We start from the raw sequence: 22,556 nt of genomic DNA on the forward strand, positions 1-22,556 counted from the left end.
ACTGTTCTGTATAAAAAAAAACATTGATGTTATTATGTTATGTTTTTTTCTGTTTTTGTAAATGTAAATAAAAGTGTGAAAGATACGTTTGTTTTTCGTTCTTGGTAGAGTTCAGCTTGTGATGATAGCGTCTCTGTTGGGCTATGTATTGATACTAACTTATCAGTGGGTCCTGTAGAAATTTCCTGATTCGCCACAGTGAAGACGACAACTAGCAAAACAAATTGTTGATGATAAAGTCTCAGAAACATCTTCTGAGGTTACTTATCTTTCCATCGCTTCATGAACTCCTACAACTGCAAAGGCCCAAATTGTACTGAACTAATGCGACTTAATATGCAAATAAAACAAACACTTCATCACACAGATTAAATATCAGACACAAATAAAGCCACCAGTCGTCATCTCTGTTCACCGTTTATTGTTACACAGTAGTTTTCTGGCACCAATGAATCGTGTTTTTCCTTTTGCTACATTTACAGATGATCTATCCATCTTCACCTCACAGTAAATAAAAATAAATAAATACAAAATAAAGGTGTTTTTTCGTAAAGAGGTGACTCTGGCGGTCAAAGGAATCAGAGACAGAGGACCAGTTTTGGTTGGATTCATTTCTGTGTTCGTTCTGTTGTTATAAAGGAAACATTATGTGTCCAGACAGTAAGTGTTTTTTGGCAACTTTGCACTTCAAGAATACCCAGAAGGTGGAGGCCTACAGACAGCCCACGTGCTCTGTGCACAAACATGGCTGTACAAGTAGGCCTTCAGGTCAGTTTGATGAAGTGGGAGAGTAAAAGGCAATCATTGATCTGTGCTCCAATGACCAATCACTGGCTGCGTCTTTAAAAAAAAAAAAGGTGGAAATGTTTCGATCACACAGAAAAGAGCCCGTTCAGCTTCATGCGACACAATCGCTATCAGATGAGCTAATACAGAAACTGTTGTGGCTACAGCTGGAACTGACCAGCAGATGGCGGTGTACATTTCAACACAGTTCATGATTCATCCATCAGCATATTGCAGTGTGCATGTATTTGTGTCTCTGTTGGACCACCAGTAGAGGGCGCTACACAGTACCGGAGTTGTATTGTCAGTCAAAGTCACAGCATTTTCTTCAAAATGCTAAAATTGATAAAGTGCAGTAGATAATCTAAAAATGCCAACTTCAATAAACTACCAGAAATAACAGTTTATGAACTGGAAGTCAAGCAAATCTATCACTGGACACAAAGCTAAACTTGTTAGTGATTCATTACATCTGAATGATTTTTACTATCATGTAATGAATCAAAGATTATTAGTGTTCCTTGTTTTTTCGTCTGTTTGTTTTTATCACTGTACTATGATGTAAAATTGCAGGACAGCAGGCAGCCAATGGTATAAAAACATTAGTTTAACAGACAGTGAGAGTAATTTCTGTTTGTGCTTTACTGAGTCTGATTTACGACAAGATCTGGAATTAAATCAGACCACATCTCCCAATTATCTTTTCTAAAGAAACTAATATTAGTGACAATTTACTTTAGGCATAAATCCGCTTCCACATGAAAAGCAGTTTGTCTAAGTCAACAGGGAACACTAACACTTTTCAAATCAGTGCACTAGCATGATCAGCAACGCATCGGTGACTACAACCGATGCCTCCGTTTATCAACATGCAGGTCTACAGTAGCTCGTACAAAAATCAGAATTTAACAAAAGATAAAGAATAAATTAAATCATTTCTATGTGTATCATAAACAAATATCCTAACATATATTTACAAAAAGTATACATTGTAATGAGCTGCCTTTGTGATTCATGAAACTCGCGAAAGCGGACAGATCTGGCTCTAAGGGATGTTTTTACTAGAGAGAGAGAGAGTTCAGTGGTTGTCTAGTAGTGCTGAACAAGCAGGAAATGGTTTATGGCATGCTGCAAGGTTAAATATGAGAGGACATGATGATTACTGTTCACTATAGTGTTATAAAGGAATCGATAACAAAGCCCCGGACTGGGTTTCTATTTCACTGGTTTTCAGACATGCTGAAGAAAATATACAAGTTTTCTCTGTGAGCTGAAAGCAGCTGTTTGCAAGAAGACTAACTACTTGAAAGACCAGCGTGTAGGATTTACCGGCACCTAGTGGCGAGATAGCAAATTGCAACCAGAATTATACCCCACCTATCACCCTTCCCTTTAAAAGCATGCAAGAGAATCTTAAGTGGCCCAAAACAAGAAAGGTCACATCCAGACCTGTTGTTCAGTTTGTCTGTTTCGACTACTGTAGAAAATGTGCGGAAAAGACCGTGTCTCTCTGTAGCTGTGAAGGACCCACCCTTTATAAATCCTTGTGTCAGGTGATTATACACAAATGAAAACATACTTGTGAATATTATATTAATTTATACCAACATATTCCCCTAAATCCTACACACTGGTCCTTTAATACTTTAGTGATTTTTTTTGTCTCAAGGAGCGATCATATCTTAAGATCATCAGCAGCCTGGTGATATGATCGGGGACATTTTCCTCACATAATTGTTACAGTGTATAAGAGCTGATATTACGATGGACAGATGTATCGTGTATCTAAAGCCGTTGAGTAATGGACACATCTCAGAAATCTTAAATCATTTGCTGCTTTTGTTTTCCTCCTTCCTGACCAAATGAAACCGGATGTAGTGTGTTTGAATAGTGAATTCACATTTTGTCTGTGGTAAGCACGATCAAGAAAGGCAATTTCTCATTTAGGCAGCATTCATCCACCTGAAAGAAGAATTCATGACAACTGAAGCTGCTTGCTACCCGGAATAAAACAATATTCACACTAATGGGGATACATCTCTGAATGCTTTTGATCCACAAAATACTTTTTAGATTGAGAATCTTATAGATGCTGAAAAGCCAATAAAATACACAAATATAAGATGGCTTCCATTAGGCATGCACCAACAACCATAAGTATTTCTGCGGAGCGACTTTGTAAATTAACTGTGTAGAGGAAATAGCACCTAAACAAGATTCTTAAATGGATCAAGACAACCAGAAATTCTGGAAATCTTTGCCTTTTTGAATCCTACTTGTTCCCAACATTTGTAAATTTGTTGTGAATAAATTAAAGGCCAAAACAGGAAAGCTGTTTTTGAAATGGTCTGCATTAGTGTGAATATGGCTTATGACATGTTTCACAGTTTAATAAAATGCTGAATGAGAGATGTGGTGAGAGGACAGGACAGACGTGTTGTGGTTGTAGTGTGTTGAGTTGAATGTAACAGCAGTAGCATCAAGAACTAAGATAACAAGCAGCATTAGTGGATGAGCTCTTCACTCTGGATGCGCGAGGGAAGGTGGGAAAACAAAACCTGCGACCGCAGGTAGCAAAGAGCAGAGAAGAAAATGCGTCCCATGTTGGAAGGAGAGATGTGAAGGACAGAGGAAGACGGAGTGAAAGAAGGGCATCATTTACGGTTGTTCCTCCTTCTTCTTCAGTGATATACGTTTCTTCCTGGCTGCGAGCATTTCATAGAAGGGATCCACACTGACGGCAGATCTAGACAGAGGACAAAGAAATACTAGTGAGGGAGGTAGACCATTAAAATGAGCATTTAAAAGGTGCATGTACCACTCAGGCAGCGGGTAGAAAAGGAAATTCATTTTCTATTTACGTACTTGATGCTATGGATCCATTCATCCTTCTCCTCAGGTGTGGGGGCGGAGATGCGATACACCATGTGGTTCCCCTCCACCACTCTCCCATCAGCCTCTGTCTTACAAGCCTTAATCAGCTGACCGCGGTTGTTGGGGATGTACAACTCAAAGCAGTTCTTTTGGGAGAAGGAGAAGGAAACTTTTAACAATTATGATACTGAGACTTGGGTATAAAGTTAAACAGGAAAGCAAACATACTGGTTTCCTTGGATCTTCCACCTCACGGATACTTAGGTTTTCCAAGGGAATTATACCTCGCGGCTCCTTATCCTGTTAATGAAACACAAACAAAACTCTTTTTTTAAATCAGGCCCAAGAGACTTTAAGACTTTAAGAGAACGAAAACAAATTAAACACAAACATTTAATTCAGAAGCAATATGACAAACCAGGTTAAATAACCAATCCAATGTCTTATTAAATGCATATTAATGTATCTAGGTGAGGTTCAAGCTACAATAATGTCTACTTGGAATATTTGTTTTGTGGATTGGTGCTTTCACAAGTCTGGCATGTGTCTATTCTGGTTTTACTGTGCATGAGCCACCAAACCGGTTTCCCCTGTGTAGATCTACAAAGTTGCGGATCTAACCTTCATGTTCAGGGACTCAACTTCTTTGCAGACACATGACTGCCTTTTGCTTTGAACCCACCTCCTCTCCAAGAGCTTATTCTCTGTTGTAGCTCAATTTTCAGCTCACACAAACAATCACAATTTTTAAACGTTACAATTATAGCTAAATAATAAAAAAACACTCTATAATAATTTCGTAGTACTTTCAATACAAACACACTTGTGACTAAACACAATAATCATACAAAGCTTTTCAGCATCTTGTTAACTGAACCTGATGCATCTAGATGTGTCACACAAGAGAGGAAACCAAGACTTACTGTGGTGTATTCAAAGTAATAAAGACAGTTGTCTGTGAGAATGAACCACCGTCGTTTCCAGGTTTTCACCCGTCCACCTGAAAAACAACAACATGGTCATAATGATGAGTGAGAGCAGAGGGAAAGTATTTTCTTAAGCGGTTAAAGTGGAAGAGGATGTCACACCATGTTAAAGCCCTATGAGACAAATTGTGATTTGTGAATATGGGCTATACAAATAAAATTTGATTGATTGATTGATTGAAGAGATATTAGTCTACAGTTTACATTCTTACATAACTATGTGGCTACTTTTTCTACAACTGTTTGAACTACAACAACTCCGACCGTACATACCTCCTGAGAAAACAAGCAGCAGCAGTAGAGGGTGGAAATCGCAGGGAGGAAGCAGACACAAAAGGGACCAGAGGATTCAGAGGGAGACAGAAGACCAAAAGAGAAAGAGAGAGGGGGAGAAAGGAGAGGAAGAGAAATGATATTAGTGACACACAGATCACAGGCCCCGCCATGCAAAAGAAAACAATCTGATTTTTAGCCTGCTGTGGCGCAAGAGAGTGAGACTCTCGCTCTCCTTTGTGCTCCAGTAATGTTTTAAATCAGTGTGAGCTGACAATTCAGGTGGAGGCAAAGATCCAGCAAACCTCAGAGACAGGACGGCAGGTTCCCTCATAGCATAAAGCCTCAGAAGAGAAGAGAGTACAGTGGCACACCGATCATGTTTTCTCACTAGATCCTTCAAATATGCATCTTTAACATTGATAAACAGAGTTTTTCAGTATAAGTTCCACTGTATTAAGGCTGGCAGGTTGCAGCAGTACTCCTCAACAAGGCTGAAAGGCCTCACTGGCATCATCTCACCGAGTTTAAGGAGCCAGCCCTCTCTGTCCGGGTTGAAGAATGTGTGTGTCAGGTCGTTGCCGTCGTCCTCGGGGATCTTGAAGGGCTCATTTTTTATGCTTTCGTAGAGATTCTACAGTGACAGATATGATAATAAACTTAACTTAAAGATTTACTTCATTTTAATTATGTCAATTGTCACTTGACCATCAGCAAAGAAAGACAACAAAGAGATCATCATACTCTGAGCAGCTCCTCCGGCAGGTCTCCTCCCTCGTTGATGCCTCGGTTCATGGAGATGAAGCGGTCCAATCCGGGTTTGTCCCTCACATTGGGGTTATGGAGGCTCGTGTTCAGCATGATGATGGCAAATGACAGCACATAACACGTGTCTGCACACAGGAGAGACATGCAGGAGAATGCAGCAGTTATGAGTTTTGTTCTGTGCACAGACTAAAATGAATGATCTTAAAAATATCAGTTAAAAAAACAGTTTGGTTTCAGTATTATTCAAAATATAGCTATATAGTACTGTGATAATTCCCTCTGAAAACAAAGTCTAGATTACACAGGTTAAAAATGTGTTTTTCATATGATAAACCTTCTGTGATACTTCTGTTTCAGATAAGGGAATGCTGAGTGAAGATCATCTCCAACTATTTATAAGATTCCCTGTGAAGTTATTGGCTACTATTGTATTTGTGGGCGACAGTCATCAACAGGAGGGATATGCTCCTGAGTGTCAGTATAGGCAGTGTCTGTGTCATAGCCTCCATCTGAGATGCGTTGGCCTGTAAATAATTAAGCTCTCAGCTGGCATGTATGGTAGCTAGAAGCTAGTTGAACTGTATAAAAGCTGTACCAATACTGAAATTCTTTTGTACACAGAAATATATATTTGCTGGTATATTAACGTTTAAAATCTCATATATATATAAATATATAAACGTTAGGGATACACACATTGCATTATGGTGAGTAACACTAAATAGAAACAATGGGGAAATTCCACAGGGAATCTTTAAGGAAATAATGAATAAAAACACAAAACACTTTTACTGAAAAGTGATGTCTACAAGTTGTCAGACTCTGTGGAGTTCCATTCAGATCATTTCTGGTAAGAGGGTAATTGTCTGTGTGAAATAACTTCCCTCAACTCATTTATTGTTGTAAATGTAAATGTTAACTCAAATGTAAAAAATGATTGATTGGCCCCTTCCTGTGATCCATCCACTTCAGATAAGAAGCTGTATTTGCCATAAAGCCTACCTTAAATAAAGCAGTATGATTGTGAGTGTTTGTTTTTACCTGTGCTCTGGAAGACACCGGGGTTGCAGTGGCAGTATCTCTGAGCAAAAGCCTCCATCATTCTGTCAATCTTTTGAGCTTCACCGGGCAAACGGAAACTCCACAGGAACTGTCTGCAGAAAACAGGTCGAGGTTTAGGTCAATTCTACAGAACAAATTCTGCTCAAGGTGGATTTGGCAATGAGAGTGGGACTTTCCATTGTTGAGGCTTGTTTATCTGAGAATGTCAGGATACTAGTGAAGAGGTTTTGTCCTTGGTTCAAAACAAAAGAAAAATGCCAGGGTGAGCGGAGTTTACCTGAGGGCCTGGACGAGGTTGAGATCAGTGAACTCATGGAGGTCCACAAACGCCTGAAGAACTTTGAGGTTGAAGTCGTCCCTGCAGTGAAGCAACAGAGAGCACAGTTACAAAGGCTGACACAGAATGAGAAAAAGGACCAAGTGTATTAGTAGGCATAGCACCTTTCTCCCAGGTAATCTCCTATAGCCGTCTTGTTGAGTCCCTCTCCTTTGTACAAGAACTGAGAAATGTCCTCTGAAGTGTGTCTGAGCATCTCGTTCTCCACCAGAAACACAATGCCCTGCAGAGAGCAGAGACAGTCAGTCCCCACACAGGCAACACAGACAAATTAAAGCTGTAAATATACTGAGGACTTTTACCTTTTTTGGGTCCATGTTGAATTTCTTCCTTCCCATTGCCACATGCCTGCTTTTCTGTAGAGTTTTACTGCAAAGCGGAGAGACGTGGTTTAGGCACTGATCAAATCACTCAGTGGTCATTGGTCAAACACAAATTACCAAAGACCACATGAGAAGAACATTTTATGTATTAACACTAGTTTCTAATATCCTTCATTACATCAAGCACATATGCAAACAGTGATGCTTGGTCTCAAATCTAATTCTTTAGTACACTCACATGTAGTGAATGTGTACACAGTATACTCACTGGCGTAGTGTTTGAATAATAAAAATGTTGCCCCAAATTATACTCACTCACTGGAAAGCATATTCATAACAAACAACCACGATTCCCACTCAACAAAATCTCTGACGACTGCTTTGCTCACGTTACCTAAAAGTGAATGTTTTGCTTTCTTGTGTGTGCCCCCTGTCATGGGACAAGGAAATGATGCTCCTTTGACACCAACATTTGTCTTTCTCCATCCTCTCCTCTCTCTACTTTGATGGCCCCTCCATCTATGTAACAATCCAGATGCTTATAGTGTACTGAATGTTGCCATACTTATGAGTATCAATGTACTTTTGAGCACAAAATAGCCAGTGCAGATATTGAAGTATGCAAATTGAAACACAGCACAAAATCTTTTTTGGGGTGCAGTAGCATTGTTACTATTAATGTTCTTCTTACCTGCCCTCTGTGCTGGTCTCCAGTCCCTCCACCTCCATAATGGCTTCTCTTAATTCCTCCCTGAGCCTCTGGATCTCTTGGAGCAGGACGCCCTTTCTTCTGCGGATGTCCTCCAGCTCGGAGCGCTCCTCTGGGCTCAGGTCTACTGGGACTGGAAGGGAAGAGAAGAAGAATGACTCCACTGCTGCTGCTGCATATATAACAAGTGGTAACTGAGCCCAAATAACCTGAGGCAGAAAGTTTATATTAGAAACATAAAAGCCTTACAAATACAACTATTTTGAGAACTGCATTGTTGCTCAAATTGGCTATGACCCATTCCTTCCATCTTACAATGGAAAGGAGTGGAGGAAGTGGGATAGTTGCTGTGGTAATTTAAGTTTCTGAAGGTGAATAAAACACATGCAATGAAAAAACAATGGGTAAGGATATTTGTGTTTAGTTTTCTCTTGTGTAAAGATAAATACCTATGATGTTTTACACAAAGTTATTTAATTTCTCCCTTTCTCAGCCCTCCCTTCTCCTCTCACCAACGTCTCCTTGTTACACCACATTTGTGAGCAACAAACACAGAAAATAAACGAGTTCAACATAAAGTACGAGAAGAATAACGCTGCCTGCACACACTGAGCTGTGATTCGCTCCAGAGACTCACTCAATGTAAACCAACAGTCAGAGCACAAAGTGACTGTAAAACTCAAGAGTCGCTCTGAGATTTAAACTGTCAACATAATATAGTAAAGACAAGAATTGATTTTAAATTCTGTTGCTCACTATGATGTGTTTTCATTGCAACTACTTTCTAATGAATAAGTTGTCATTACAATAAGTGTTCAGACTAAGGTACTATGATATTTAGACTGCTCTATAACATCTTGGCACAAGTAATTCTATTCAAAAAGGATTAAAGGATGTTACAATAGTCTTTTACCATGGGCCTTGGTGATACATCTCATTTACAAGGTATTTCCACAGCATTCTCAGCTACTGCGAGTCATATTTGTTTTGAGGTGGTTTAGAAGGAAGCCTGACAGCTGAACTTATTTGACCCCATGGGTTTGATCAACATATCCAATTACGTTTCTCAAAAAACTATTCTGGGCAAACATCTAAAAAAAACACAGTCATGTTTATTCAAACTAGTTTATCAGGTACATCCAGCTGAGTGTATCTTCTGAAAGCTCCAATAGGGAAAAGCCCATAATATTTTCAGCTGTCAGTTTATTAGGTACATAAATACATGCAGTCTAATACAAAAGTCCTGCAATATTTATTTTATTCTTTTAGAGAGGTGTACAATATAAAAATGTATAGTCATGCTGGAGGTTGTAGTTTGTGGTTCCCTTTTAACCATATCGCATTACACATGGGGGTGATATATATAGTGTGGAGGAAATAATAGAAACATTTGTCAGTGTAAAGCAACAACATTCAACAGCACCACAGACTGCAGTCTGCAAAGAGACAGTTCAGGTGCAATGTGTTGCAGCACAACGGTCGTTGACTGCAGCAGCTTCACGTAGGTGTCCTTCAACTGTCTGTGTGTAAAGTCACGTTTTCTGTATCGATGCATGTTGAGCAGAGATGTCGTGATGTTGTCCACAGCAGCCGGAGCGAGAGTAACAGCTTGTGACCTGTGTGTTTACTCTGTTAAACAAACAGCTGCTCCACAACACCACCAACCACGCCCACAGTCGGTATCACCTGCACGGTTTTGACTCATGCTGCAGGAGCAACGCCACCGATCCTGGGACGAGCCAGTGAAATAAACACCACACCGTCTCAACAAGGTCCTGCTCATTAACTTGGGAGGCAGATCTCGGTGTTAAATGTCTACCGACGTTAGCTTCGAGCACATAGCCAAACAATCAATAGTTGGTTCTCTCCAGGCTAAGCTAGTACATCTACGTGGTGTGTTTCAACACTTTAAACACTTTACACACGCACCCCCTTCCCCCGAATCAATGTATATACACAATATGATCAACGGGTCACGTTTAACTGAGCTACTAGCGAATACACGACTAGCCGCGGTTAGCTAGCGGTAACCTGTGCAAACAGCTAGTCGGTTAGCTCACTTACTGTAGTCCAGGTCATCCATTTTGGGCGCTTTACTTTTCGGCATGAATATTTCAGAGTCGACTGTCATTCAATATTGAAAAATTAGGGATATATGTGTAAATATATCCTCAAAAAACTAAGTGGAAAAAAACGGCCAGAGCCTTCGTATCGAGACGCTGCACCGGAGACAAAGAAGGTGGCGACACCGGAAATAGTGTCTGTCAGTCATGTGGGATACTTCCGGTCAGTGGTTTTTCAAAATACAATCAATTCTATTAAGTGATGAAAATGAAGATATAATGTAGATCATGTGAGTGTTTGACCTGAATAAACATATGTTACTGCTCTTATATGTGATATTCACCTGGTACTATGCTGTTCATAAACTTTGTTCACTTTACATGGAGGTATGGGGGAACAAACCTTTGTATACATACAATTTATAAAGAATAAACTATATTTTGTAATAGATACACTGGATTGTTTGAATGTAACTGCACATCTTTCTTAGCAGGCACTAGGGGGATTACTATTATCTATTTCAAAATAAGAGACTATCATCTACAGGTGAAAGTATCTATTTTAAGTCAGGACAGTAACAGAAAAGACATGAAATACAGAATGCCTGAAAAAGAATGGATATACAGGTAAACCTGTAGAATGCAAAACATTCCATCCACGCAGTTGGTCTGTTTTGACGTGATAATCTCACAATAAAGCCTGAGCTTTTCCAGAGGATACTTAATTGTCGTAAAAACAGAAAAGAAACTGTATTAAAGGGTCTTTGGGGTTTGTTTATTTGTTATGAGTTCACTGCCATATTTCCTTAAACTCAGGATTTTGATTCTTTCTGAGGCCACAAGACCTAAAAATGTTTTCAGTTTAACATTAAACATATATCTACAAGTAACTTACAAGAGTAATGCAGTAACACTACCCCAGTGAAGAATGGCCTGGAGGAAGAAAAGAGTGCAACAATTATATTTTATTTCAGTTATTTATTTCCTTTTATTATAGCGTGATTGAGACACAGTCTTAATCTGTGGGTTGTACTTTAAACAATGCCATTAGATACCAAGAAGAATGTTGTAACTTCCTTATCTTGATATCACCTGATCCCTTCTGTTCTGTAAACGAAAAGACGAAAATCACAGGAGATTTGGTCCAAATAAACTTATTGTTACATTTATTCCATACCATGTATAGCTACCAACTGTACATTGTATGTATGTATTTTCATTATTTTAGTAATAATTACAATTGCATTACAGGTAGCCCACTACAGACATCTTAGTTGCATCATCAACTGAGGAGTCATATCAAATTGGTCTATGACACCATGGTCTGAGCTATGGCCACAGACGACAGTGTTTTGGGAGGTAAACTGTGATAACTAGTCTCAAACATCAAGAGTAAACGTTTTTGCAAAACTCCATTCAATGTGTGTATAGCTCCCTTTACAAGGTATAGTTACAAGCCTAGACACAGTATTGTAATCGTATTCTGTAGCAGTAAGCACAGTGTCATTGTAGTATAGACTAGCTGCATTGTGCATTCAAAGGGAAAAAAGAAAGAAGAACTAACAGCCTGGTGAGCAAAGAGTTTTACTCCACATTTTCTGCAGTCAGGTTTGAACAGTTCATCAACAGCCAGAATTTACAGGCTTATTATACAAAGGCATTGATTTTTCCAGGCATGACCATGACATACAGTATGTTGACGATGACCCAAGCATTCAAAACATGATGTTACTGATTGACACACTGCACATGCTAATGATTTATCATTTGTCCAGACATAGTGCATCAGCAGGTTTAAATAACAACAATCCTTCACCGGGCTCCAGGATCTGCTGTTTTGATTCACTTTATAATTTGGAAGCACTGGTGTTCTCAAGATCTTTTGAATTTAAAACTCAACCTTTCACTTACATCAACAGATTGGCTCCGCTCCGGGCTAGTTCCTCTCAGTGCAAATTGTTTTTCCTCCATTTGATTTTGTTTCTAAAACAAAAGTCTGATCCAACGACACAGAGCTGTTTGACTTTATTGTTTCCTTTTTTGTCTCTGAAGCAGGATTTTAGATTCTAAAGGATTTTGTTGTCAAAGTCAGTTCTACTTTTCAAAAGCTACACTTGTTCCAACTGAGACATTTGATCAATTTCAGGCTAGAGATGTATCTATCTAGTTCTTATTGTTTCTGTACCAGGCTACTAGTGCATCCATTTTTATAGAACAAAACATTGTATCTGACTCTGCATGACTAAATCTTACTGTGCATTCTAGTGTTGTGACTCTCTGTGCTGCTCCAACTCCAGTTATTGTGCAAAATAACTACATTACACACTACTTCACAGAGGCATGTAATTACACTTGCAAAGACGACAACTCAGAAAATAGTGATACATTGTAGACATAAAACAGTGAGAAGAGCTAATGGTTGTAATTCTGAGAGATTTCTTAAAAATAAACAGTCTAAAACCAACGACAAAGAAGCTTTGTTAAGACATTTTTATGTTCAATATGCTGCAAAGTCTGGTATCACTGACATCATCATTGTGCATCCACTGGCTAAGAAAAACAAGCTAATGTAAGAATGTCAGCAATCGTTACCGATCAACGGTTCCATTGCTCCTTCTCATGTAATGAACCATCTTGATCTCGCTGCTTCACATCATCTCAGCCGCATGAACAAAATGGTCATTAAAGTGAACTTTTATCCACATATTCTTCATTGATGCTTACAACTGAGCATCATACTCAAACATAATGTTAGGTAGATGGGTCTACCAGTATGTCTGAGAATATAAACATTGCTTTTATGTAGAGGACGGACACTCTGATGGGTGGATGGAGATCAAGAACGTTTAGGATTCTTGTAAAAGTAAAAAAGGGCAGCGGTACAACTGTACTGTCCAGTGTCAGATAAGGCATTCCTTTTAGGTCACGTTTTTATACTCAAATATTTGGACATTGGGGGTTGAAGATGGAGAGTTGGGATGCATTTTTATTGGGGTCAGAGCAAGCATGTATTTTATGTATTTGTATATATTTTCATGTTTGAGAACTTTCTCTTAATTTAATTTGATTCCTCTCCATCTCTAAGTAAGGCAAATCATCAGGTAGTGCTTTTCAGCATGCATACGACTATGTATACATCCAACACATGCACTATCTGCACAAAAATCCCATTAACATTCGATTGTTCTTCCCTCTTATTATCCCAGTCTGTGCAGTTTTCATGCTTCTCAGCGTACGCTGAGCGTAATCCAACAGCTGTGCAATGAGGCGCATTTTCATCCATTTTCAAATTTGTTATTAATCCCTGCAGTCATGCTCCAATGATGTGTGGCTCGGTGGGTTATCCCTTTCATTAAATCCCAGGAAAAGCAGTTTCTGCAATCTAGGCTATTTTAAATCTCTCACACATACACCCCCTTCTCGGAGTATGGACGGCAACAGAGATTACGTAATTCCTCAGCGTATCTGTCAATCAGCTCAACCAACTCCTGATTAGAATCTGGTAATCTGTACTCCAGAGTCGCCGACAATGAGACGGGCCATAGAAGAGTGAACCTGTAAAATATTGAGAGATCAGAAAAAAACATTATTACAGATGAGAAGTTCCACATTAACTAACACCACAGAATTAATAGTACTGTAGACAGCAGGGATGTTCATAATCAACCGGTCAAGTTAAACCTGTAGTCAAGCAGCCAAATAAACAGTCGATGTATATATATAATGCAAATATGTCAATATGATCTTTATCTGGCTCAGCCATGCAAAGCATATAACGGTTACATGAGCAATGGATTTACATATGGGCGACGTAAATCACATAAATAACTGTCATATCACATCTAGTCACCTACAGTTACTACACACACATCACACCACTTCAGGACCGAGCACCATTTTTCCTCTTTCTGACCTGTGCTTGAAGCGGCCCGTAGGGCACCAGCTCTCCATCCACAGTGAGGGTTCCTCGTGTAGACAGAGGCTGCAGCCTGAAGGCCCTGCAGGTAACATGGCTCACATACGGCGAGTTGACGGAGTGGTGGTTTCCTCTTTCCATGGCAAAGAACAATCTCAGTAGAGTGGCTCTTGAGATCCCCGCCCGCACAAAGGTCAGGTGGATCAGTCCATCGTCAAACCTGGCCTGTGGTGCAGCATGGAGGTCAGCCCCAAGGTGGGTCTGATAAAGGGCCAGGACCAGGACAAAGTCCCCTTCAATGGTGACCCAGTCTCTAGAGGGAAGGGGTTGGTCGAGGGGGGGTAACAAGTCATCCCTAGGAAGGTTTAAAGGCAGTGAGACAAAAGGACGGTTCCTATGGGGTCCTGCTGGCTCAGCAATGTCAAAGTTAAAGGATGAGGACGGTGTGCGTAGAGAGGGTGAGGGTGAGGTGGAGTTTGGCGTGTTAGGACGGGGGACAAGGTAGGATGAGGAGTGTGGAGAGGCACAAGATGGGGAAGAGGGCGGAGTGGGAGACAGAGACAGAGAGAGGGAGGGGAGTTTAGGGGGGAGAGAGTTTGAGTGGGAGTGTTGGAGGAGGGAAAGAGGCCTCGGCCTGGAGGCGTTCTGGTTTTGGTCAAAGGTCTTAGGCTTGTTAGAGAATGGAGAGTGACGAAAGGGAGAGGATATGGTTAGAGATCGCTCACGAGGAACGTCTAGCGGGTAAGGTTCTTTCTGGTAGTAGGTTCCATTCAGATCCATGTCCTCTACCCCATAGGATGTGCCAGAATCTGCATCTTCCTCCTGACTGAGAGGCTGGTTAAAGAGAGCGTTGGCTATCTGGCTTGATGGGGCTGAATTCTTTCTGAGAGCCTTTCTGGGACCCTGAGGACTGTCTTGACAGGAGAAACAACCCTCTGAATCTTCATCTGCCTCTCGCCCCATGTCTACCCCATAGGTCTCTCCCAGCTCTCTTGCATGCAACACTCCCTCCCCCTCTACAGAACCACCACTGCATTCCCTCTCCTTCCTCCTATCCTCCTCCTCCATCTCACTGGAGTGTTGCTCTCCAATTCCCTCCTCTTCCCTTTCATCCTTTATCCCAGCCAACCTTTCTTCCCTTCGCATATTGCATTCATCCCTTTCATTTGATTCTGAACTCGTCCCTGACCGCTCCTCATCTGCTTCCATCTCCATCTCCCTCTCTCTGTCCTCTGCCAAGCTGCTGGCCCTCACCACACCAGTTCCTCCTCCTCTGCCCCTCCCTCTTCTCCTCTCCCTCTCTCTCTGCCTCTCCTCTTTTTCCCTCTCTCCCTCACCCTTACGCAGGCTTCTCTGTTCGCTGATGCCCATGTCAGAGCAGGTGCGATGAATGGGCGTTCGGCAGAAGCCGTCAAGGCCTTCTGTGATACTACGGGAGAGCGGTCTCCTTGGTGGAGGAGGTGTAGCATCTGGTGATGTGGTGACAACAGAGGGTGGCAGGTACGAAAGTCGACCCTTGTAGGATCGAAGAGAAGCTATGCGCACCAGGGTGCCGAGGGTGAAGCGGGCTGAACCCAGGCCACGATACCTGTAATGAGGAAAGATTTCATGTAAAGCTTTTGTTGTAAAAACTAAGTAATATTTCCTAATTATAATATAATAAAGAGGATAATTATAGTTATACTTAGATGGCCAAAGCCAACAATGGATGTTGTTGAGGTAAAAGCAATGAGACGACCCACCTCTCACTCTCTATGTCCACATCAGACACAAAGCCCCAGGCAACAGAGAGGAAAGAAAACAGTCTCCTGGGTGCTGCAGCACGACTGTTGTTGGAGGGAGCAGGGCTTGTTGTCACAGCGACCAGGTCCATGGGTCGGACACCGCCTCGACAGAGCAAAAAGCAGCAGTTCAAAAGGAGAGACTCCCGAAGGCACATGTCATACCTGAGGGATATAAATGAGACAGAACCACTTGTTAGTCAAGATAACAAGAGAACTGTACAGTATCTTGGTCTAGATAACAAAGTGATGACAAAAACCTTATTGTGTTTTTTTTCCAAGAAAACACACAACAACGTGTGAGTATGGAACAAGGTTAATCTGATTTTATGCAATTGAAATCGAAAAATCCATGTACCCATGACCTTTGAACCTCTGTCTAATCTATAAAACAAGATAGACTTGTGCAAGGTCTAACGATGCTCTGTGTCTTGTGGTGTGTAATACCTTATGAAAACACAAAGTAAACATCATATCAGAGTTTTCAGGATGAAATAGATACGAACACTATCTTTAATTAGCACTTCAAGCTTTGTCTGGGTCGACACTTTTCAGTTGGGCTGTAAGAAGTAGTTTAAATGAAAAAACACACATTTCTCATCTTTATAATCATGAATGAAACACATGCTTACCCTGCATGGTGGTTGACGGAGCCCGCCAGTGCGTTCCCAGAGCCACAGGGCAGAATGCCAACAGGTGTCTTTATTGCTTGTTCCCAGTCTGGCCGCTCCATCAGCCCATTAATGACCTACAGGAACACGACACAGAGTATCATACTGATGGACCCAGTTTGACCCATACGAGAATGTGGTATAAAATACACAGTACTACATTATTTCTGTATAATATATTCATTGAATCCCACCATTCTCAGTGCACAGACAGAAGCATTACAAACCTCATGCAGCAGGCCGTCTCCGGAAACAATGATGATGCCATCCCACTCTGGGAGCGATATCTCCCGGATGAGCTCCCTTGCGTGGTTCTGACGCTCTGAGACAGATTACGAAAAGACAATCCAATGAAACTGAACACCTGTTACACATGTATGTTTGATCTAAATGTTTTATCTGCCTCGTGATGCTTCTTTGGCTGTGGTGTGTTACCTGTCTGTATAAGGTTGTAGCTGATGTTGGCTTCTCTGATCATTGGCAGGATGTGGGTCTGACACCATTGCATCGCCTGGCCTCTCCCACTGAAGGGATTGACCAATAACAGTAGTCGCTTGGGACGAGGTAGCAGACTTCTTGAAAATTCTACATGAAAAAAGAAGGGAGAGCGAGAGCAAGTTAAAACAAAGAAAGGAAAAAGAGGTTCACTGCATTTTCAAAGCCAGCCAACTGGGACGTAAGCTAAGCTGCCATTGCAAAGGGTTGCCCAAACCTTTGAGTGCAACTATTTGAGCCTTTTCTATTTCCCCTCAAAGGATTTACTTGTTGTTAGTCAAAAGAACTTCTATTAATCATTTCAATTCATATACATGGGCAAGGAAAAAGTAAGCATTCGGAATATAGAACATAGGAAATAAATAAAACACGGTAGGAAAAACTAAAGCAACTGTGTGCAGAGGTAAATCATTTATTATCTAACCAACTGCTGTGGGAGACACTGTACTCCTCTACTGTCTTATCAGCCCATGTGTGGAGCTTGGAAAGAGCAAAGCCATTCTACATTTAGCTCAAAGATTTGGTGTTTTATAGATGGATGTCAATGGTGCAGGGAAGGAGATGACGTGACAACACTCTCAGATAATCCTGGATTATGCAACAAACGGCACGAAAGCAAATCGACGGCACAACTAAAACGTCCATAAGCATAAACATTCACAGAAATGAGGGGAAATAGTGTGACGAGGTAAGAGAATGAAACAGAGAGGCTAGAAGGAGTAAAGGCTATGTGAGCACAGTGAGTGGAAGAGAAACACGAGGTCAAACCGTCTGAAGAAAATAGGAGGGATTGAAATATGATGAGGCAGGAGCAGACTGAAGACAAACAGGGGACTGAAGGAAATCGAAAATGTCTGATATTTTCGGTAAAAGTCTGAAGAAAACACACAATACAGTGAAAGAGAATTAAGGGTGAAAGATTTAAGAGGAGGAAGGAGAGAGGAAAGGATGGGGGATGCTGGTTAACTAAATGATGCACATATAAACCAAGTGGAAGTAAAGACTGAGTGGGGCATTTCTATCTGTTTGACTTTACAGGCTGAGGGATACAGTGCGTGGGAAGGGGTGGAAAGCGGCAGAGGACCCACCCTCTCTGTCTCTACATTTGACATTGAATGATACAGACCGTGTGTGCAGGACAGATAAGGGTGAAGAAAGAAAGATGAGAAGGATTATGGATGAATGAACCAAAGGAAAAGACGTTGTTAGGTAAAAAGAACAAAAGAAATCCTATCTAAATAAGATACATAATACATTTCACAACCTCTTATTGTGTATTAATGGTAGTCCTGTTTTGTTTTTCAGCGAGATGAACTTTAAAATGCTCAACCACTCGTGCCCTCAGTGAACTGTGCATACAGAAAGGTCTTTGGTCACTGTGACATTACGCTATACTTAGCAAGCATTTACAAAGGAGGCATAAATCAAGGCAGCGAGAGGTAACATTGTGTGGTTTCTGGTAGTAAACAACAGGAATTCAAGATTCAAAAATTGAAGTGAGCCACAGTAAATATTCAGTTACAATGTTATCATATGTAAATGATCACCACTGCTGCTTTAACACAGCCATTAACTACAAGTCTACAGTTTTATTGAACAAAGCAAATTCAAAACAAAGCAAATTCAAGGGTTTAGAATTGTTGCAATTCTGATGTTTTTTTTAAAGAAAGTTAATGAGCTATTGTGATTATTGTATAACTGTTTCAAGTGCAGATGATCTAATCTGATATTTAAAAAGTGGTCTCTGCAAGATGACTTTAATGACATAGTAAGACAAACTGAGACTGGTAGTTTGGCTGAAATATCAGCAAATGCATCATATCTAAAAACTACCAGCTCTATTCCTACAACAGTGTGCTAGAATACACAATATGGGTAGTTAATGGGCTACTTCATTGACCACTTTGGTCCTATAACAAGTGAAAGTCCTAACACATAGTAAAAATCCAAGCCATGACACATCATCCAAACTGGAAAAACCTGAATCTATTGAGAAACACTCACCTGTGTCAGCAGTGACGGTCACACCTCTGAGGAGACATTGCACGGCAGCCGACCACCTCTCTGCTTCAGGCCGGCTTTCTGCCAGGTAGGCCCTGACCTGCCTGCGCCGGGACACCCCTTTCCGTCGTTTCCCTGGTGGGTACCAGTATAGCACCAGGAGAGGGGGTGCAGGGGCACGGGGGCAGCTGCAACCCACTAGCTCCGAACAGGGCAGCAGGAGACGGGCTTCCTTCCCCGGTCGTGGTGACAAGCGCTGGATATGTATGTGGGTGTGGGTGAGGGTCAAGGCATAGTTTGAGGCCGGAGCTGAAGTAGGGGAGGCAACGGGGGAGAGTCCGCCTGGACCACCAGGGCTGTTGGGGCAGCTGTTATTGTTGCTGTTACTGCCTGATCCCCAGCTCGCAAACTGTCCATGGAGGAGGGCTTCTGCTGGAGAAGGTGAAGAGGGCTCTGGGGATCGCATCCTCTCCGCTGAAGTGGGCAAGGTTTATCAGGAAAATGACATCTAACAAATTAAAGGGAGTTTTTTTTTCTACGGCCAGAGGTGTGAAGAGTGGAATATGTCTCCTCTTGATTTGCAGGGAATATGTGTTTGTCTGAGAACTTTATCCCTGAAATCTCCACAAAATCAGTCAGTGCTTGATTTCAAGAAACATAGTCACAAAGAGACTTCCTGTTCACACCCGTCTTCATTTGATAAAAAAAAATGATTCCTTCCAGTTCAAAGGTTCTTCTGTTTAGCGTATTTATCCAGTGAAGATGGGAACTGCCAGTTGAAAAGTGAATAGGCAACACATTCAAAGACAACAGGACTTCAAAATGAATGTTTCCACTTCAAGATTCACAAAGATTGCTTCAGTAAAAAAAAACACAACATAAAGCTGCCAATTGTGATAACAATTTAAGGCGGCCGAGCAGCTACACAACATTAAAAATAAATCTTTAAATAATTATAGAAAACTCTTAGTTGCATTGAAAAACTGATTAGGTATGAATAAGACAAATAAACACAACTTGTTTAAACAATGAGGCTACAACAATTAAATTAACGCACAAATTAAAAACTGTAAAGTGTGGTGCATGGTAAATGCTGTCCAAAATGTAATTGATGCCATAAAGATATGGTAAATTAGGCTTTCTTTTCGATACCTCTATTGCTATCTTTAATCTCAGTGATATATGTAGGAGGCAGAAAGGAGGAGTGACTGGGCCAATCCTCTAAACAGTAGTGTGATACATTAAAGTTTCATTCAAGCAAATGCTGCTGCGTCACTTGTTTTTAGCGACTCTGCACAAGAGGAGGGTGAACACAAGGTCAGACAGATGGACACTAGACAACGAAAAAAATCCAAAACAGAAACAAAACAAAAGACAAACAAGGAGACGGTTCCAGGTGGGTGCTTGGTTTACGTCATGAGTCAAGCCTCACGTTCCCTCCCTAAGATCTCTGTTCCTGTATGAGGTCAAAGGAGGGAAAGACATCATTTTAAAAGTGAAAGAACACCATCAAACTACACTGTAATTTTTTGAGCAGTTACTGTAGATAAGAGATTGACACGAAAGAAAGAAACACACTGAAGTGTATGAATAGAAAAATGTGTGCCTCTCCCATTTACTTCGGTTGCACAGTGCCAAGTAAATGAATGAAAAGAATAAGCAGAGAGCAGGACTTCCATGATAAGATACCACCACAGGGTGAAGCAACACAGGCTCCATCATGCCCCTTGACCTTAGGTGCGCCTTTGCTGCAGCACACAATGACTCAGAGTCACACATCCTCCAACGACTTGCTGAGACACGACATTATTTGGGCCGAAAAGTGGAATGAGAATGACCACAACTGGTTTGCATTCGTGTCAGGCATTCCGATGTTTGACAAACAGGATTTGCAGACAGCGTCTCTTTCGCAATCTGAATCTGAGATTGAGATTTCGCAAAAAAATGCTGACCTGAGTTGTACTGGATTTTAGAGGTTTAACAAGGTGCATTAGCATGTAACAGTCTTACTGAACAAATGTTTTCCTAATAGATTAATTGGGTTCATGATCATGATTAAAAAGTAATGAAACAATGAAAGTGACTGATGAAACAAAAATATCTCCCTGTATCAGTGACGCATCCAAATACAGCGACTTTTATCATGATTATATAATTGTAATCTATCTGATTGAGAGGTAACAGGTATGTTATGTCAGCAGGATCCAGTCCATTAGACTTTAGTACGTCAAAGTACAGTTAGTGGAATATCACCGTGGGACTTGGTGCACCCTAAATTAATAAAGTGGCCACACTCAGCCAGGGAACAAACTGTGGTGCAGACAATATCAATACTTGGCTGATGTCCTGTCCTGATAAAACACAGAAAAAGGAGCTCAGATGCCCATTGTTGCACTTTACGTCCTTGAAATGCAGGGCGGGGACTCGGAATTAATAATATCAAGAGGCTAATTTCGTCTCCCACACAATGAGCCTGTTGTTGACGGATTCATGGTATTTTAAGCAAAGGTTTGTGTCAGCTTACACTTTGAGCTGAATGGCACAATGACACAACAAACAGTGGGATAAAGAGCTCGTCCCTTAATAACACTGACGACCCAAAGTAAAAGCTCTGGACGCTGAACTTTAACCCAACGTTAGCTAGCAGGTTGACAGCTAACTGTACTGACTGCACTTCAACTGCAGCGGCTAGCTAAAGAGCTAACCGCTAAAGCTTTGAGGTTCTAAACAAAGAAAAGAAAGAGTTTCAAATAAATGAAAACTAGTCGACGCTGAGTCAGAGTGATGACAAACGCTGGCTAGTGTTGATAATACTGTGAAGTGCCGGTTGTCAACGCTGTGGCTGTTAGCCGGGGGGGGGCTAGCAGCTTGCTAGTCAACATGTAGTTAACAAGTTCACGCAGAATAATTTGACAGTAGAAATAGTTGATATGAAAACCATCGGGTCTCACCGTGGGTTCAATGAAAAGCTCCAGTTGGACATCTTCACGTCTCATCTCTCGCTGGGTGTAATGAGAATCCAAAGTAAGCGCAGATAACGTTACATGGCAACGCTAGCTAAAGGGAGATATTAGATTCTGTGCAGCGAAGAGACGAAGACACGCGAAACTTCCAGGTTCGTGTTTACGCCCGAGTGCGACCGCAGGAGACTTGAGGTGATCACGCTACAACAAAAGAAACTACTAGCCCACAATTACCTCATGTTGTCCCCCCTCACGACGAGATAGTCGCTCGCTATGAAAACTGTGGCTCGTTGCAGGAAGTGTCTGGAGACTCAGGAGCAGCAGCTTTGAGCGGCGCAGAGGAAATCCAATGGCGATAAGGAAAACACTGCAACACCCACCGACATTCTCCAATCATTGACAGACCACCACTTCCTGGCCGAGTCATGTTTTTCCAGGAGATTCATATCAATGATGATCAAAATATTTGTCAAGTCACATCTACATTTTTGTCCTCTTACACATGGGGAAAGAAAACAAACAAAGCAGGGATGTTTTAGTCATGGCTC

At 41.2% G+C, this 22,556-nt stretch overlaps 2 protein-coding genes across 2 annotated transcripts; both read right to left on the reverse strand.

Moving 5' to 3' along the window:
• Positions 1-404: 404 nt before the first annotated feature.
• si:dkey-283b15.4 (cytohesin-2) lies at positions 405-10,410 on the reverse strand. Its single transcript, XM_034610294.1, has 12 exons — positions 10,183-10,410; positions 8,101-8,251; positions 7,389-7,455; positions 7,191-7,309; positions 7,027-7,107; positions 6,729-6,841; positions 5,664-5,812; positions 5,442-5,553; positions 4,584-4,660; positions 3,889-3,960; positions 3,652-3,806; positions 405-3,532 (listed from the first exon to the last, which is right to left on the reverse strand). The coding sequence occupies exons 1-12, from the start codon at positions 10,247-10,249 to the stop codon at positions 3,445-3,447; spliced, it is 1,251 nt and encodes a 416-aa protein (XP_034466185.1). The 5' UTR covers positions 10,250-10,410; the 3' UTR covers positions 405-3,444.
• Positions 10,411-11,324: 914 nt separating this feature from the next.
• Positions 11,325-22,369, reverse strand: sphk2 (sphingosine kinase 2). The gene is made up of 9 exons (XM_034610291.1): positions 22,243-22,369; positions 21,997-22,047; positions 19,049-20,501; positions 16,985-17,134; positions 16,777-16,871; positions 16,511-16,626; positions 15,840-16,043; positions 14,095-15,685; positions 11,325-13,736 (listed from the first exon to the last, which is right to left on the reverse strand). Exons 3-9 carry the CDS (start codon positions 19,509-19,511, stop codon positions 13,674-13,676), a joined length of 2,682 nt encoding a protein of 893 aa, XP_034466182.1. The 5' UTR covers positions 19,512-20,501; positions 21,997-22,047; positions 22,243-22,369; the 3' UTR covers positions 11,325-13,673.
• Positions 22,370-22,556: the final 187 nt, after the last annotated feature.

The sequence above is a fragment of the Hippoglossus hippoglossus genome, chromosome 16, assembly GCF_009819705.1.
Source record: "Hippoglossus hippoglossus isolate fHipHip1 chromosome 16, fHipHip1.pri, whole genome shotgun sequence".
NCBI lineage: Eukaryota > Metazoa > Chordata > Actinopteri > Pleuronectiformes > Pleuronectidae > Hippoglossus > Hippoglossus hippoglossus.

Bases quoted from the DNA above. Each gene is read 5' to 3' on its own strand.
- si:dkey-283b15.4 (XM_034610294.1), bottom strand. From the start codon at position 10,249: ATGACAGTCGACTCTGAAATATTCATGCCGAAAAGTAAAGCGCCCAAA. The intron at 6,842-7,026 runs GTAAACTCCGCT...TGTTTTCTGCAG, and splicing joins AACCTCGTCCAGGCCCTCAG to ACAGTTCCTGTGGAGTTTCC. The intron at 3,961-4,583 runs GTAAGTCTTGGT...TTTCATTAACAG, and splicing joins ATTACTTTGAATACACCACA to GATAAGGAGCCGCGAGGTAT.
- sphk2 (XM_034610291.1), bottom strand. From the start codon at position 19,511: ATGCGATCCCCAGAGCCCTCTTCACCTTCTCCAGCAGAAGCCCTCCTC. The intron at 17,135-19,048 runs GTGAGTGTTTCT...TTTTTCATGTAG, and splicing joins GACCGTCACTGCTGACACAG to AATTTTCAAGAAGTCTGCTA. The intron at 16,627-16,776 runs GTTTGTAATGCT...GTGTTCCTGTAG, and splicing joins GAGACGGCCTGCTGCATGAG to GTCATTAATGGGCTGATGGA.